The sequence below is a fragment of the Melospiza melodia genome, chromosome 3 (assembly GCF_035770615.1).
Source record: "Melospiza melodia melodia isolate bMelMel2 chromosome 3, bMelMel2.pri, whole genome shotgun sequence".
Classification (NCBI taxonomy): Eukaryota; Metazoa; Chordata; class Aves; order Passeriformes; family Passerellidae; genus Melospiza; species Melospiza melodia.
The window spans coordinates 111290142-111307325 of NC_086196.1; the positions used below are offsets into that span (position 1 = coordinate 111290142).

The following is a 17184-nucleotide window of genomic DNA, read 5'->3' on the forward strand; positions in this document are numbered from 1 at the left end:
GGCATGTGAATAAATACCAGCTATGGTGGGCATTTGGGCCAAGGCCAGCTATCCACAACAACCATGAGTGGTGGTTTGCCTGGAGTCTTGAGAGGGACATTTTCTCTTGGAGAGCAACTCATGACTGCTCAGAGACAGCAAGTGCTGAGGCCAAGTGCTCCCTCAAGGCGCACAGGGCTGGGAGCAGCACCTCAGATTCACCTGAGAAGGGGGCAAAGGGGTTAAACACAGCAGACAGATGCCTGAGGAATGAGCCCCAAACCCTTCCCAGGAGCCATGTGGAGGAAAACCGCTACCTGACAGCAGCGTTTTACAGAGACAAAAAAACAAAACAAAACAAAAAAAAAAGCGCCTTCTTTATTGAGAGCAGCACGTAAAAACCCAACAAAACCCAACCCTTCTTGGCTGCAGTACCCTCCACTCAAGCAAACAAACTAACCCAACTCTAGGCTGCATTCCAGTAACAGAAATACTATGGTGGGGAGGAGTCAGCGCTCTGGAAGAGGGAGACAGGGGGCTCTGCCCAGAGTCATAAGTACAAAAAAAGGCACAGGGTAACTGGGAAAGGTAGTGAGCTCCTTCATATGCCAGGCACTTTGTGCTCCTGTTGGCTGGCCTGTCCCCATGGGCAAGGGGAAGGCAGGCATGCCTAGCACAGACGGACGGACGGACGGACAGAGGCCGGGCCAGGCCAGCAGAGGTGGATGTGGTGAGCAGGGACGCCCGAGCTCTGCCGAGCTCTGCCGTGGGAGGGGCGGCTGCTCCATCCACACCAGCAGCCTGAGGGCACCGGGCTGAGCAGGCAGGGGGCAGGAGGCAGCAAGGGCTGTCTTTGGGACCCACTGGGGAGGGGGCTGGGGCTGGGGTACACTGGCTTGTGCTTTGAGTCCAGCAGCTGCTGATGCTGAGCTGCTCGCTGGCGCATCGGGGTCAGCGAGGGGCTGTGCGAGTGCCAGGGGCTCCCCGGGCACACACAGACCCCGCTCCACCCCGCCACATCCTTCACCAGCAAGGGCTGGGGGGCTCAGGCTTTGCTGTCGGCTGGGCTGTCCCCAAGGGTGGTGGCAAGCTCGCTGAAGGAGGGCCGGTCCTTGGGGCTGGGGGCCCAGCAGCGCTGCATCAGCTTGGCCAGGCGGGACGGGCAGCCCTCGGGCGCCGGGAGCTTCGTCTTCCCTGACTGGAGACCTGGCACGAAAGGAAACATTGGCAAGGGGTGTGACCCTCGCTGGGGGATGCAAGGAGAGCAGCAGTTCTCCATGCAGGCTGGGACAGCCTCCCCAGCCAGACCAGCACTGTCATCATACAGCCCGTCTGGCCCCCTTTACCACAAGTAAAGCACCTTGTGCTGTCCCCTACAATTCCAGGGGTGCTCCACGTACCTGCTAGCACCTCATCATCTGCCAGTGGAGTGTAGGGCATCTCCCCATGCGTGAAGACCTCCCACATGAGCACCCCAAAGGACCACACATCCGACTTAGTGGAGAACTCATCTTCCAGCACAGCCTCAGGCGGCATCCAGCGCAGCGGGATCCAGGCCTGGCGGAAGTGGTAGTACTCGCTGCGGGGGCAGCACAGGCAGGCAGTGAGATTGGTGCCATTTCACCCCCTCCCATTCCCCTGTCAGGCTCCCTGACCTGTTGTACACGTCCTTGCTGAGGCTCAGGGAGGAGACCTTGACCTGGCGCTGGGCGCTGACCAGGCAATTCCTGGCTGCCAAATCCCGGTGCACGAACCTGCCGTTGGAGAGGTGCTCCATGCCCAGGGCCACCTGTGTGCACAGAGACACCTGACCCCAGAGAGCTGTCAGCACTGCCTGCCCTCCTTAGGCTCCCCAGCCCCAGAGCCCTTCCAGAGCTGCCCGGTCACCTTGTGTTTGGTAGTGAGTGGCTGTGGCTTCAGAGACTCATCTTTGCTCTTGGAGATTCTCAGAAACTGCTTCAGATCCCCCTGGAGACAGAAAGAAATTCAGAGTCAGCACCTCCACATACTGACAAGGCTCACCGGTCCCTGCAGTGCCTGGATGTAGCAGGCCCACAGATCCTCATCTCCTGATCCACGGTTCCTGCCTGTTCTAGTCCCTGCCTTGTAGGGCAAGCCAGTATCTTGTTTCTGGGCCTCAACTGGCTAAGATTAGGGCAAGCAGGCCTGAAATCTCCAGGTTTTTCATGTCCCAAATTTATTTCTCTCCTACAAACTCCAGACTCCTCATAGCCCTTAGCCATTCTGCAGCATGGACTCCCACAACTTAGCTTGTATGGCTCAGTCTAGGAGATAAACCAGAAATTAGGAGATTGCAGAGGAAGAAGTCATCTCCAGGTCTTGCAGGAGACCCATTTCCCTTGAGACTCCTCCAGAGGCTGGGAACAGCACTAAGCTCAGCCTGGTCTCCTTACACCTCAGCTGCCCTGTGCTGCCAGCCCATTGCCACACTCCAGGCCCCTCTCCCACTGCTGTCACATCTCTGCTTCCCTGCTGGCAGGGCCCTTACCAGGTCCACGTACTCCAGGACCATGTAGTGAGGCTCAGCCTCGCGGCACAGCCCCAGCAGCCGCACCACGTTGGCGTGGTTCAGCTTCCCAAACATCTCTGCCTCCCGCCGGAAATCCAGCTGCAGCTGCTCATCCCTCGTCTGCAGGCTCTTCACCAGCACCAGCGCCTCGCCCTCACCATCTTCTGCACCTTTGGCCTTGGCCAGAAACACTTCACCAAACTCCCCCCTGCCTGCAAGTGTGGGGAAGCACAGGGGAAGGTGCCGTGCATTAGGACAGCAGGTGTGCCTGACATTACAGGGGCTGCAGGGCCCTCTGCACCCAGCACATCCTGGTTTCTGGCTGGGACATGCTGGGGTTTCAGCCACAGGTGTCCTGCTGGAGTGGGGACACGGCCAGGGTGGCCCACCATACCCAGGGTTGTGATTGTCTGCAGGTTGGAACGTGGAAAGTGCATCTTGTCCGTGGCGCTGTGGCGCTTGCTGGCCCCAGAGCTGCTGCCCAGGCTGGTCAAGGCCACTTCTTCCTGAATCTCTGCTGTCATCTGCCCATTCTGCAGCAAAGCACCACCTGCCAGGGAAGCACAGACAGCTGCAGCATCCTGCCAGGCCACACAGAGAAAGCTCAGCCCCTCCTGGGGCTCTGACACTCCGAGCACTCCAGCCCCAGGCAGCAGAGTGGCCTGGCCTCAGTTTTTGCCCCATCTCTGGCAGCCCAGCAGCCACCCCTGAAATCAGATGCTGAGCAATGGCTTTGGTCCCAGAGCCAGCCAGCCCCATCTGGCCTTGTCCATCCCACTCAGTCATCCCCAAGCAGTGGCTACATCCCAACTACCATTGACAAAACCCTCCAGGGCAGCAGCAGGAGATGGGATGGGCGAGGCAGAGGTGGAGCAGATGGACACTGCTCACTATGGCCACAGTCTCTTGATATCCAAGAGACTCTCAAGTCTATCTGACACCAGCTGCTGCACTCTGATGTCCCTGCTCCTTACTCACTTCCCAGCAAGCCTTGGGAATGTCCTTGGAAGTGCTGAACCTCTAAGACCAGACCAGGCTGGATTTTAAATGGCTGGGTTAAAGCAGTGCTAGGAAGTCCTTGCAATCAGCCCCAGCAAGCTTTCTGCACAGGAACTTCACAAGAAACTTCCCTAGCACAAACACAAGCCAGAGAACAGGACAAAGCACGACTGCCTTGAGAAAACAGAAAACCCTGCATTTTATAGGCAGCTTCTAGAGCAATAACTGCATAGATGGCAAACCTTGATTTTGAATGTGTTTACTGCTTGGATCAGAACTGGTTACTAGGAAGAGGTACTTTGCATAAGATGAAGGCAGGAGTTGGAATTTAAAGCAGGGAACAGCCCTGAGCCAGGGTCACTCAACCCCTCCAGCATCACCACTCCATTTCAGCTCCTCCTGGAATAAGGACTAGGCAAACAGCCACACAATAGGAAATTTTTAACAAAACTAAGACAAACCAGCATGAGGTAAATCCAACAGAGTCCCACTGCCTTCGTTTTCCATCACAGGCTGTTGCATCACACAGTGTGGGTACATGCCTGCTTACAATGCCTGTGTGCAAGGCAGGTACCAGCACACCCTGAGCAGGCCTGGCCACCGTGACAGGGACCATGGCTTTGTCACAGGTAGGGCTGGAGCTGTGAACACTGGGATATGTTGACTTAAGAGCCATGGCTACTGACATCTGTCTGCTCTCACATGGTGGAGTAAGATTCGTAAAGATAAAAACAAAAAAACACCAGTTACCCCATAAATCAAAGCTGGATGCTCCTCACACTCTCCCTGCTTTTACATTCATTATCAGCAGGACTGCCTCACCCTCTGCTGTCTGCACTCATGACTAATCTGTCTCAAGACCACAAGCCTGAAGCCAAGAAGATAACACAAGACGACCACTGCAAGTGTGCCAAAAAAATCCAGAAGGCTGCAGTGTGATGAGTGTGCTGCCACTGAGAGACAGCACCAGCAGGCAGCAACAAGAGCCACTTTGGAGAACACACATGTTCATGTTTCACAGAGCCTGGACAAGGCACTTGGTAACAAAAGGACAGGAGGCTTCATGTATCCTGCACTCCAGAGAGGAACCAAGTGTGAGGAAGCTGCAGGCTTTGCCCACCCGCCTGCTACGGACACAGGAGCATCTCCTGGAGGAGACACTAGCACAGAAATCAGTCCCCACAGCCGTGAGCCTCCCCAAATGCTATGTCTGTATTCAACAACAACAACAAAAAAGCAGCAGAGCCAGCCATGGATACTGAGAGCAAGGTCTCCTCGCAGAGGATGTGGCACAGCAAGGACGTGACCTTGGAAAGTAACTGGATGGATAGGAGTGCACTGATCTACAGGAAATCCATAGCAAAGATCCACTGCAAGTCCATGGAGAGATTAAATCTGTCTGGATCCTAAAAGCACTGGAAAAGTCATCTGGTGGTCAGCCAGGGAGCACCTGTAGGTACTCATACAGGTGCTGAAACACTTTGTGTCACCCAGCTAACAAGGGAGCACATCAAAAACAGACAAAGAGCCAGATCTTTGAAGACTGTGGTGAATGGAATAACTCCACTAGAGCTGACAGCAAACACAAACCACCTCTCCAGAGAGGCTGTGGAAGGACCAAAAAGGAGTCCAGACATCTGGGGAGCTGGGTCTGCTTGTAAGAATGAGGATGCACCTGGCAACTAACCTGGTTCAAAATTAAGGGAATAAGAAGAGGTAAACTCTAACAGAAAAGAAATATAATAAAGACAGGTTAAGATAAAAATCTGAGACCACCTCAGAAACAATTGAAAGAAATTCTTTCCCATGAAGGAGATGCTGGCCAGAGTCTGCTGGCACAGGTGAGCTGCCTGTGGCTTTTCCATTGAAAGATCTCACAGTGGTGGCAGATACAGAGCACAAAGCTGCTGAGATGCTCCTGCATCCCTGCTCCTAGGAGGTTTCCCACAGCCAGACTTCTCTTCTGGAGGTTTGGCTCTGCTCAAAGTGCCAATGCAAGGAGAAAACCAGGAGGCAAACCTAGCAGTTATGTTTTGCCAGGCCCTCACAGCAAATTGCACATGGTCAGGATGTGGCTGTGTGCTGGAGAACTGGGAGGGAACATGTGCATTTATGAGGAGTATGAATGGGGAGATCCAGGGAATTAGGGACACCAAGCTCAACTGCACCCCACCAGTTACAAGTCCTCACTGGAGATAACAGAGGGAGTTCAGTGACACATCTTCCCTTCAGCACCAGGAGCTGCTGAACTCTGATTTGAAGGGGCCAGCAGAACATTACTGTTCCATTACACTGCACCAGGGATCCTTCCCTCCCCTGGGACAGGGATCCCACGTGCAGGTGCTGGGATGCAGGAGTGAGACACAACTCAGCAGACACAGATGGCACAAGGTGGGGCTGGGATTCAGGTTTCACACTGACTTGCCCATTTCTCACCTGGCTGCAGGTCTCTGCCACCAGGCAAAACCCACAGAGTGAGAGACCATGGGTTAGGAGTCCTCCCATCCCCCGGGAGCTCCCTGCCCCTCAGGCTCTCCAGCACAGGGACAGGGGGCTGTGGTGAAGCCCCAACCCTCAGGCGTACCGGCCTCACCGTTCAGACACTCCATCTCAGGCTCCTCGCCCTCTGGGTGCTTCTTCAGCCTCTTGGCTTTCCTCCTCTTCTTACAGTAGAACATCAGCCCCAGTACAATGATAATGTAGGCAACAGCTGCCCCCACTGAGAGCCCAATGGTCTGGATCATCTTGTAGGGCGTGTGGCTGGCAGGTCCCTCATCCTCTTCTGCTGCTGGCTTGTCTGTGGGGCAGAGAGCATCCAGCACATGGGGATGTGGAGGGATTTCCCAAATCCTGCTCAGGAATGTGCTGGAGGGATGTGAAAAGCCCCCAGTCCCCTACCCGCTGCTGTGGCCACCTCCCCACCCAGCCACAGCATGCTGGGCACATCCCACAGCACACTCTACTGCATTCCAGTGGGGATGCTGCTGGGACTGCCTGGCAGGCACAACCAGAGCCAGAAGCAGGGCCTAGAACTGCCAGGGATTCCAGGAGGTCATGTCCCAGCCCTGGGCACCCTCCTTACCTACAACATAGAGGAATGCCTCCCGGTGCTTGATGTTGCAGCTGTTGCCAGCGATGCAGGTGTATTTTCCAGAGTCCTCGGAGGTGACGTCGTAAATCACCAAGGAGCCATTGGGCATGATCTGAATCCTGCCAACCACACACACAGAGCTCTTGGCAAACACCAAAGGGCAGAGGCAGGCTTGGAGCACCTGCAGCCCCACGTCCCCAGTGCCATCAGCTTCCATCTCAGGCTGTGCAACACTTAAGAACAGATGACTGCAGTTCAATCACAGCTGGGCAGGCTGTGGCAGAAAGGGCAACCCTGGGGCCAGCAGAGTCCAAGTCCTGCCATGTGGAGTCAACTACGTGCCCACCAAGCTACGAACCCAGGACTGCACCACTGGCACCCTCACACCGGGCCGGGATGGGGGATACTTGGGAATATCCCGCTGCGCCACGTGTCAGTTTGGAATGGAGGCTGTGTACCTGGGCAGGAGCTTGCCAGGATCCAAAATCTTGTCCTTCCCTTTCCACTGGATGTGCGGTACAGGGTCTCCCTCTGCCTGGCACTGGAACATGGCTGTGTGGCCCGGGTACACCGTTGTGGGCTCTGGCTCCAGCTTGAAGGTGACGTAAACTGAAGGCAGAGAACTCTGTCAGCTCCTGGGAATGGTGCTAAGCTCCCACCAGGGAGCACGGCCAGCACGGTGCCACAGTGGCACGTGCCCTCCCAGGCTGCATGCTAAGCCCTGACAAACTGTGAGACACAGCTCAGGCCAGACTCTGCCTTCTCTGCCCCCCAGGCCAAGGCAGCCCAGCAGGAAACGCCCCTGCCTGCCACAGAGCCCTCACCTGCTACCACGAGCTGCACGGTGGCGCGGATCTCGCCCTGCGGCCTGTTGGAGGCGATGCACGTGTAGTTCCCTGAGTCGCTCCTGCTCACCTTGTGGAAGGACAGGATGCCAGCATTGTGGCTGACGTGGGATGGCAGGCTGCTCCCATCTGCAGGACACGAGAGCACGGATGCAGCAGTTGTGCAGGACACAGGGGGTCACAGCTGCTTCACCCACGCTGGAGGTGGGACAAGGTGAAGCTCCCGTGGCCTCAGGGTGAGAAGCAGGCACACCACAACCAAATCCCCCTGACCTGTCTTAGTCCACTGGATGGTGGGTTTCTCCCGCCCCGTGGCCGAGCAGGACACTGTGACGTCCTTATCGAACTCCATGCACTGCAGGGGCTGAGGTGGCGGCGTGAACTTCAGCTTCTCTGCAACACACAGAGGCGATGTTCAGGCTCCCGGAGCTGGAGGTGCCACCCCTGCAGCCACCAGGGAGGGACGTGAGGGGCTGCCAGCCTACCCAGCACGTGCACCCGTGCGTATCCCTCGATGCTGCCCGCCGGGGTGCTGCTCACACACTTGTACATGGTGCCGTCGTACACCTCCACGTTGTTGATGCGCAGCGTCCCGTTCTCCGAGATCTCGAACCGCGAGTCCTGCCCAGAGCGGGGGAAGGAGCGGGGCACAAGTGACGCTGTCACCAGCCCTAGGCTCAGCCCTGCCTTGTGGCACTGCTGGCACACCACGTGCCACACCGTGCTTCAGATAAACACTGCTGACACCCACATGGAGAACTGAGACAAGCTGCGGGGACCTTTTTCGTAGCCCTGCCCCAAAAGCACAGGGTTGACTGTGCACCCACACATCAGGAGGATGGAGCTAGTGCCAGGAATAAGGCCAAAGTGGGGGTGACAGGGAAGCTGGGCCTAGGAACAAGGTGAGAAACAGCAGCAGCAGAGCAGGTGCCCAGCAGGAGTGAGTGCCCACAAGGGGCAAGGGCTTGCCTTGTGGCCTCACCTCAGAAATGGAGACGCCGTTGCGGTACCAGGTGACGGTGGGCTTCAGGGAAGCCTTGCTGAGGCAGTGCAGGTATCCTGGCTTGCTCTCCTCCAGCTGGCTGTCCTTGGGCATCTCCACCCATTTGGGTACCGCTGGGCACGAAGGCAAGGGGTTACACAGAGCCACTCACTACCCTCTGGCCAGCAGCAGTGCAAACACACAGGCAGTGTGCAACCCGCAGCTCAGCCACGAGAGGTGCCTCTCTGGGTCAGTGAGGTAATGAGCCACGCTGCCCAGCTCATCCTAACCCCCCACCCAACCTCTCTTCTGCTCCCACCCCCTTCAGAAAGTTTCCTACTAGCCACAGTGATGCTCAGCTCCTGTTTCTTCTCTCCAGCCTTGTTGGCAGCATGGCACGTGTAGATCCCTGCATCCATCTCGGTGATACTGGTGAAAATGAGCTGCTCTGCCTCTTGGTACACCCTGCCAGCAGTGGGAACTCGTTCCTGGTTTCTCTCCCACCAGATCTGGGGTGTGGGTATGCCCTGTGGGGCAGTGCAGGACACACGGTGCCCCTGGTTTGCTGTCAACACCTTTGGGGAGAAGGGCGCCATGTCTTCAATCTCTGAGAGGAACAAGAGACCACAGGGCTCAAAGAGGGCAAGAAGATGTAGCCAACCCACCAACAAGAAGATGCAGCCAGCCCACCAACACCATCATTCACAGGGGAGGCACCATTTAAAGGTGAGAGCACACAAACTGTTTGCTCCCCTCATCCAGACAGCAAGGACGAAGCATTGCATGTACTGACCCGCTGCTATATTGTCACACAGCTCCAGGGTGACACTGGAACTCTGGGGACCTGCTGCCCACCCTGTCACCAGCCCCAGACCTCACCTGCCAGCCGCAGAGTTGCCTTCAGCACCAGAGTTTTCCCCCTCTGCCCGTGGCCAACGCACTTGTAGACACCGGTGCTGCGAGCCCTCACCTGGGTGATCAGCAGGGAGCCATTGGCAAACACGGTGGTCCTGGGCACGTGGGGAGAGCAAGGGCTCAGTGGGCATCTCTGCAGGACAGGGGCCACAGCTACAGAGCTGGGATGTCCTGCATGAGCCCGTGAAAACAGGAGGGCCACGGCAAAGCTTCCTACCACATGCAAACAAGCTGGTTGGGATAAGTTCTTCATGGAGGAAATGAGCTCACAGAAGTTTTTTTTTCTTGGTGAAGAGCTGACTCCCACCAAAAAATGCATCAGCAAGCAGGAGCCAGTTCTGGGAGCACACAGAGCCAGGAGGGGGCAGGGGACACAAGGTGGCGCCCGGGGGCTGCCAGCACCCAGATGGCACTGCTTGCTTTCCAGAGTCTGGAAGAACATCCCAGCTCCAGGATCACTGCCCTGCACTGCAGGCTGCCCCATGCTTAGGCTGCCTGGGGCTTAGAAACACTCCTGGCTCTGGGGATCATCATGCACATGGATGTGGAAGTGCAGAGAGCCATGGGCCCAGTGATTGCTGTGCAGATGCTGGGGGCTGGGAGGTGTTCCCAAGTCTGGGGATCACCACGTGTTAGCATCTAGTACTGGGACACACCCCTGACTGTGAACTGCCCCAAGTGGGTGTCTGGAGCTTGAGCTTCCCTGGCTCCATAGAATCACCACATCTGGGGCTGAGAGACATCCCTGACTGTGGGGCCATCATGCATGGGCATCTAGAAGTGACAGCCTCACAGATTTGTGTGAGGACAAACTGCTCCCTGAGTCCTGTTCAGGTAAATGCCATGCACAAGGACCAAGCCCCTGCTAAACCCAATCCCCATGACCACTCTGATGTTGTGTGCTTGCCCTCCTGTACAGGCAGGGTTTGACCTCTCCCTTCTGGAACATAGTGCCCCTCTCTTCCCAGCCCTGCCCACAGCACTGGGGTCCCTGTTACTTGGATCTGTTGGTGACAGGGTTATCTTCAAAGAGCCACTCCTGCGTGGGAGGGGGCACGGCTGCAAACTGGCAGTCGAACATGGCCTCTTCGTTCTTGGTCACGATGAGGTCCTGAGGGACGATCAGTGCCTGAGGAAAGCTCTCATCTGCAAAGGCACACACCACAGGAGGGTGAGGGGGACAGAGGGGCCTCTGGTGTCCCCACACCAGTGCTCTGGAAAAGCTCAAAGAAGAGCTGGGTGCGCCCTGCAAGGCCAAAGGAGGCAAACGTGCCAGCACAGCTGGAGTTAGGGACTCAGAGCCCAGGATTGCTGTGGGAGCTGCTCAGAAAGGGAAAACCCCTTCTGTTTCCAGCATGGCCCTGAGCATCCTGGTTCGTAGTGAACAGATCAAAGCTGACACTGGACAGCAAAATTCCCCTGTCCAGTTCCAAATACTCCTCTAATGTCGGCAATTCCTGCCCTCCTTAGGACTTGCCTCCAAAGGCCAACAGGGCATTTACCCACATGGCAATGACACTAGCAAAACCAGAAGCACCTACAGCCTCTAGGGTGCTCCATTACAAAAGAAGACAGCATAAATCTGCTCCAGAAAGACACAGGGATGAATTAACACACACAGACAGGGCTGGGCTCCAGCCTGGCTGTGGTGGTGTTCACAGGGGTTTTAGGATGAGGGAAGAGACAAGAATGTTGACTTTATGTTTCAGAAGGCTTGATTTATTATTTTATATATATTATATTAAAACTATACTAAAAGAATAGAAGAAAGGATTTTATCAGAAGGCTAGCTAAGAATAGAAAAAGAATGATAACAAAGGCTTGTGACTGACTGAGACAGTCTGGAGAGCTGGACTGTGATTGGCCATTAATTAGAAACAATTACATGACACCAATCACAGATCCACCTGTTGCACTCTACAGCAGCAGAGGATGGTTGTTCACATTTTGTTCCTGAGGCTTCTCAGGAGAAAAAATACTAAGGAAAGGATTTTTCATAAAACATGTCTGTGACACCTGGCCAGGATTTGTTGGGTCTGTCTCTGCCCAGAGCAAAGCCACGCTAGGCTGAGGTTCCCCTGCAGCAGAGCAGGCTGTGGGCAGGGCAGTGTGACAGCGGGGACACAACTCACCGATGACATTGAGCGTGAAGTTGTCGTGGCTGCAGACGGAGCCGACGGCGCTGCGGGCACAGCAGTAGTAGAGCCCGTTGTCATCGGGGCTGGCGCTCGGCAGGGTCAGCGTCCGCTCCTTGCTGCTCACAGAGTAGGAGCTGTGGCTCTCCGGGAGGGGGACACCATCCCGGAACCACTGCCACGAGGGGCTGCGAGACAGGGGAGAGCGGGTGAGCAGGGGCACGGCGCCGTCAGGGCTGCCCCGGGAGCGGGTGTGCGGAGGAGACAGCCCAGAGATGGCCCAGTGCCCTGGCTCTCCGTCCCGCCGCCGACACACACACGAAGCCATGAGACATGCAGCCAAGGTGGACGGGACACGACTGGGAAGCGACGGAGAGTGACTGCAGCACACCAAGCAGCTCAGCAGCTGGGCTGTGCCAGCCCATCCTTACTGTGCTCCTCGCTAGGCGGCTCTGGGGAAGCCGTTTGCCTTCTCCCGCGGCGCTCGGCACAGGCCCAATCCTGCCTTTGGCCTTCCCTGACTCTACTGAATTCTTGCGGGAGAGAGGAGGGGACGTGGGGGAGGAGCAGAAAGAAAAAAGGTGGCGGGGAAGAGGGAGGGGGATAGAGAGAGAGAAAGAGAGAGACCACACAGCCAAGGTGCAGGGGCCCCTGGCAGGGTCCACTCCTCAGGAGGCAACCCTTACCGTGGGTGGCCATCGATGTGACACCGCAGCACCACTGTGGAGGAGGGCTGGATCTCGGCTACGCTGGCCGGCTGCTTCAGAACCACACCGCCTGTCTCAATCCCTGTGGGATCAAAGAACACCAACACAGCTGGCTCTCCAAGCCTACAGAGCCCAGGTGCTGGTTATTGGTGACTCACCGATAACCAGAGGAGGCACCAAGGGCACAAGCATGCTTCGAGATACACATGCTCTCAAGCCAGCGTGGAGCAGAGAGACACCCACACTGCAGAGATCTCACTTTGCCCTATGTAGCTGTTCTTTGAGGGTTAAGGTGAGTTCTGAAAGGATCTGCAGTGCCCAGGACACACTTGCTGCAGTAATGTCCCAGTTTCATAAGCACAAACAGGAAAGGGGACAGGAGAAAGCATCTCTGACAGCCTCAGGGACACCAGAAGACACAAGAGGACTACAGGGCAGGATGGACATGGCAGCTGGAGAGGAATCCTCCATGAGCAGCCCAAGCTGTCCGATCCCCATCTGACCCACACAAACATTAGCAGACAGCCTGGAAAAACTATTTCCAGCCTCTGGCCCTCCCAAGAGAATGCTCTTCCCCGTGCCTCGCAGGCAGCCCCACACTCACACTTGATGTTGAAGGAGGCGTTGGCCGTGCGTGCCTCCTCCCCGGTGAGCACGTTCCTCGCCAGGCACTGGAAGAGCCCGGCGTCCCGGTGCCGATCCACGGCGGCAAACTGGAGGTTGCTGCCCTCCTTGAAGCGCTGCTCCGTGTCCTGGACGGGAACTCCATCCTGCAGCCACTGGAACTCCACGTCGGCCGGCTCCTTGACCTCGCAGCGGAGGATGGCGCTGCGGCCGTGCAGGGCGTCCTGCGAGTACGGCTCTTTGGTGAACAGAATGCTCGCCTGGGCGCCCACGGCTGCAGGACAGAAAAGGGAGGGCATGCTCAGAGCCAGGGAAGGAGAAGAGTGGATCAGGTAAGCATGTGTCACTCTCAAGGGTCTCCAGACAGTCAGAGCCATGTTAGGAGAAACAGAGCTCAAAGCACATCTGTCAAAACTCATTCAGAGTTTGAACAGATCTGTGCTTGGATGCCAGCACAGCTGCTTTAAGCCTGTCTGCAGCAATCACTGGAACAGGGCTGCCTGAGCTTGCCACAGCCAAGGAGAGCCCTCTGCTCCCTGGGGACAGGGGCATTAAGAGGGAGCTCCCACAACCCACTACTGAGTGTCACACTTCCAGCCTGAACAGAAAGATGTCTTGCAGTGTATGAGTCAGGAAGCCCTGGAGAGCAAGCAGCTTCCTGGACACTTACAATGGTTCTTTGAGTGCTTCTTGTCCAGTTTTTTGGGATGTGTCCTAAGTTCCAGCCTTGCACCACGATTGTCCCTGATCAGAAACATACACAGACTGTTTCTAGGTTTTCCTCAAAGTCCCTCTCCTCGGGACTGTGTCTCTGACTCACCTCCACAGCCCCAGCAATCACCCAGAGAAACACTGGTGTGGAACAAGGATTATTTACGTGAATAAACACAGCAGCTGCTGGAACACGGCACAAGAGGATGCAACAGGGACACCACAAACTTGTTCTGGTGACTCAGCCCACTCGCAAGCAGAAGCGGAAGCAACAAACTGCAACAGCTGTCCTGGGGTCTGGTAGGGGCCTGAGGGGCTGGAGGCATCTCTCTACAGAGATGGGAACCCCCCAGAGCCCTCCTTGACACACTAATGCCCATCCAGGAGCTCGGGCAGGGTGCTTCCCTGGGCAGTGCCTGGCATGGCTGCTGAGGAACCTCTCACACATTGCCAGATCTGGCTGCCCCCAGCCAGCCCTGCAGGCGCTCTGCTCTGGTTACCAGCTGGAAAAGCCAGGGAAGCAAACAAAAGGCAATTCAGCACATGAGGATGGCTCTTGGACTCTGCCAGCAGCACCATGCTCTGCAGGGAAAGGGGCCAAGCCAGGCAGATCTGGAGCTTCTTAGAATGAAGACAAACAAGAGCAGGGTCAAAACAGTGGGCTCCCACCAGTGCAGGAGAAACAGCTTCACAAAGTGGTTGCCTGGGTAAGTTACATGAGCAGTATCAAAGTCCATCTGAAAGGCAGCTCCTCTTTGGACACTCAGCCACATCCTCCCACCCAGCATCTGTATAAAAGCCGGGTGAAGGGATATCATTTGACAACACATCTGAGTCAGACAGAGCTAGGGATAAGGAATCCTTTTACAAAAGAGATGTTTTGAAGACCATCAAATTCCAGGAAGCCACAAGAGCCTTTCCCATGCTGGAAAGCCTTTGGAGCCTGCTACACAACACAGGGGCCAAGGCAATGCTGCTCATGGGCACCCTGGTGTCAGGCACACAGGGCTGGTCTGTGCTCCCCCACTCACAGCAGCAGCAGCAAGGCACTGACACAGGCACTCAAACAGGGCTCCACACATGTCCCAAACACATCAGCCAGCAGCAGGGGCTGCATTTTGCAGTGACTCTTCTGTCACTGAATTCCCAACTGAATTTCCTCTGATCCCAGAGCTGTGAACTCTGAATTTGGCTGTCCTGACTTCTGCAGCAGAACAGCCAGCTCCATGCATTTCTCTGGAACCTGTTGATGGTCCTGTTTCCCTGGGTCTCACACTGAGCCAAGTCCCATCACCATGCTGTGCTCCAAGGGTCAGGACATCCAGTGAAGTCTCCATGGGCAGCTGCCATGCACTCCCCTAAAGGCAGGAACCATCCACCAGTCTGTGACAGCTGGCTCATGAACCAGAGATGAACACACGCCCCAAGGTGATACAACGTGCAGGAACATGTGTCACATCGGATCTGTCCCAACCAGAGCACTCAGCAAGGCACCCAGCCTCACTCAAACACAGCCATGTGCTCCACAGCCCAAAAGCTCCAGCACATCAGGAGCTGAGCTCACACCACAACTGCTGCTGGGCCAAAGGGGCAGCAGGAAAGGGGAACAGAGCACTCAAATCCACTCAGGTTTGAACCTACAGGATCCAGGTCTGTTATTTTCCCCAGACGTGCCTCAGGCATATTTCCATCAAACCACACCTGTATGGGACAAAGCACATGTGAAGTGGCAGGGGACACAAAGCTCATGCAGGAGATGGATTTGTTCTGCCCTTGGAGTGTCAGCCCACTCATCATGCCAGTGCTGGAGTTTGTGATGGGACACCTCTCTCTGAAGGTGCAGACCATTAGGGTATCAAGATGTTCTATTTTAAATTACATGCATTTCTAGCATTAAATCCCCAGCATTACCAATGTAATACCAAAGAGCAGCAGAGCTGCTTTCAGCCCATCTCTGACAGCACAAGTGAACTTCACTCAGCTCTGATCACTGAGAGCTTCAGCTGCCCCATGGCCAGGGAGGAGGACATGGCTCTGTGGACAGAGGACATGATGGTGGCCTGGCACAAGTCCCACATGGGAAGCAGGGATTTTACCAGGTGTCAGGAAACACTGGGATGCAGCTCTCTGGTGAAACAGGAGGAATTATTCATGTTGTTGATTTCCATGCTGGGGAAATGGACACAACCATTTCAGCTCAAGCAAGATGCTGGTGATGAACAGCTCATGAGCACAGGTGTCAAGGCAAAATGGGATCAATAAATGTTAAAGTGCAGCAAGAGCCACCAACCTGTGTTTTGTCTGACAACAGCATCCAAGGTGCCACTGGTGAACTGGCTACACGTGCTAGAAACCATTGTCCCAACCATGTGTCACATTTGGGCTGCAAGGAAAGACCAGGAGCAGCTAGATGTGCTCCGGAGGAATCCTGCTTGAGTTTTGGGGTGGAGGACAACCAGAAGCCCAGAGGTGGCCACAGCTTTTCACAGTACTTCAATCCAGAGCACCAGGGCCCAGTGCTGGGAGGTGGAACTGCCTGGAAGAGCTGCACAGCCCTGGCCCAGGGAAAGGCTGCAGCCAGCAGGGTCCGTGCATCCCCCTCCATCTCCTGGGCTCAAGGAAGCTGTCCAAGGAGAGGGCTGCTGTGTGGGATGCCATTATGCCACAGTTTGGGTAAAACCTGTACAAAGCCAACAATCTCCACCGGTGCTGAGTAAAGAAAATTTGTTTGTTCCACTCAGCAGCTGCAGGACCTCCCAGCTCTCCTGTGTGGCAGAGCCATGGCCATGTGTGGCTCAGCCACTGGAGGCTACCCCAGAGGAGAGAGCAGAGGCAACCCCAGCTCACACTGGACACCTTCCCAGCAGCTCCTGCTGTGGTTTCATGAGCTCATCTGGGCTGGGACACATTGCTGGGAGCTGCTGAACAAAGCAAAATGCTTCCCTTAGTGAGAGTCACCTCAAAAATGATCCAGCAATGCCACATCAGCCTTAGCAGGACAGAGGCAGTGCAGAGCTCTCTCTCCCCCAGCAACACAGCTGGGCCAGCCATGGTCCTGCAGAGCCCACACCAGCATGGAGCAGTCCCAAATGGGTGTGCTGGCAAACATCCGCCCTCTGCACATGCATGTGACACCAGCCACCCCTGGCTGGGAGAAAAAGAAACCCTCCACACACGTGTCTGGACTAAAACTGCCTCAACTGTGCCCACAGAAAGCTTTTCAGGAAAGCTTCGGCCAGATTAGATACACATGTTTGAAATGCAGCACACCTGAAAACACCCAGTGGTGTGCTACTCAATTGAAATGCAAAACCCTCCTGTTGAGGTAACAGATAAAGGTTAAGTGAATTGTGCAGGGAGGTTCAATTGGTACCTACAGGTCCTCAGGGTATCATCCCCACACACCACAAAGCAAATCATCTGCAGGGAGGGAACATGGACTAGTAGGATGCACAAGGATGGAGAGAGGAGCTCAGATCCCATCCTGGCTGTGAGATCATCCTTCTGGCAAAGATGCAAGTGCAGGAACACAGCATCCTTCAGGCTGCAGTACCCTCCGCTCAAAACTAATTCCATTTTTTTAGGGAGGCAAATAGCAGCTTCCCAGGAAAAACAGTGACACTGATACACTTGCATTACCAGTCCTAGTTTCTAACAAGTGTATCA

At 55.6% G+C, this 17184-nt stretch overlaps 1 protein-coding gene across 2 annotated transcripts in view; it reads right to left on the reverse strand.

Annotated features, from left to right (window-relative positions):
* Positions 1–337: 337 nt before the first annotated feature.
* The window catches only part of PTK7 (protein tyrosine kinase 7 (inactive)), a 34407-nt gene continuing 17560 nt past the window's right edge, over positions 338–17184 (reverse strand). Inside the window, exons 2-20 of one of the 2 annotated variants that reach the window (XM_063152624.1) lie at positions 12788–13081; positions 12163–12265; positions 11474–11664; positions 10340–10487; positions 9306–9436; positions 8767–9033; positions 8427–8560; positions 7930–8065; positions 7718–7837; positions 7424–7573; positions 7058–7208; positions 6591–6718; positions 6102–6305; positions 2904–3059; positions 2489–2721; positions 1867–1947; positions 1635–1786; positions 1380–1558; positions 338–1185 (exon numbers count right to left, since the gene is read on the reverse strand). In XM_063152624.1, the coding sequence (XP_063008694.1) occupies positions 1025–1185; positions 1380–1558; positions 1635–1786; positions 1867–1947; positions 2489–2721; positions 2904–3059; positions 6102–6305; positions 6591–6718; positions 7058–7208; positions 7424–7573; positions 7718–7837; positions 7930–8065; positions 8427–8560; positions 8767–9033; positions 9306–9436; positions 10340–10487; positions 11474–11664; positions 12163–12265; positions 12788–13081 (3119 nt within the window). In that variant the 3' untranslated portion in view covers positions 338–1024. Of the gene's footprint in view, positions 1186–1379; positions 1559–1634; positions 1787–1866; positions 1948–2488; positions 2722–2903; positions 3060–6092; positions 6306–6590; positions 6719–7057; positions 7209–7423; positions 7574–7717; positions 7838–7929; positions 8066–8426; positions 8561–8766; positions 9034–9305; positions 9437–10339; positions 10488–11473; positions 11665–12162; positions 12266–12787; positions 13082–17184 lie in introns of both variants that reach the window. The other variant, XM_063152623.1, reaches the window with a different exon arrangement.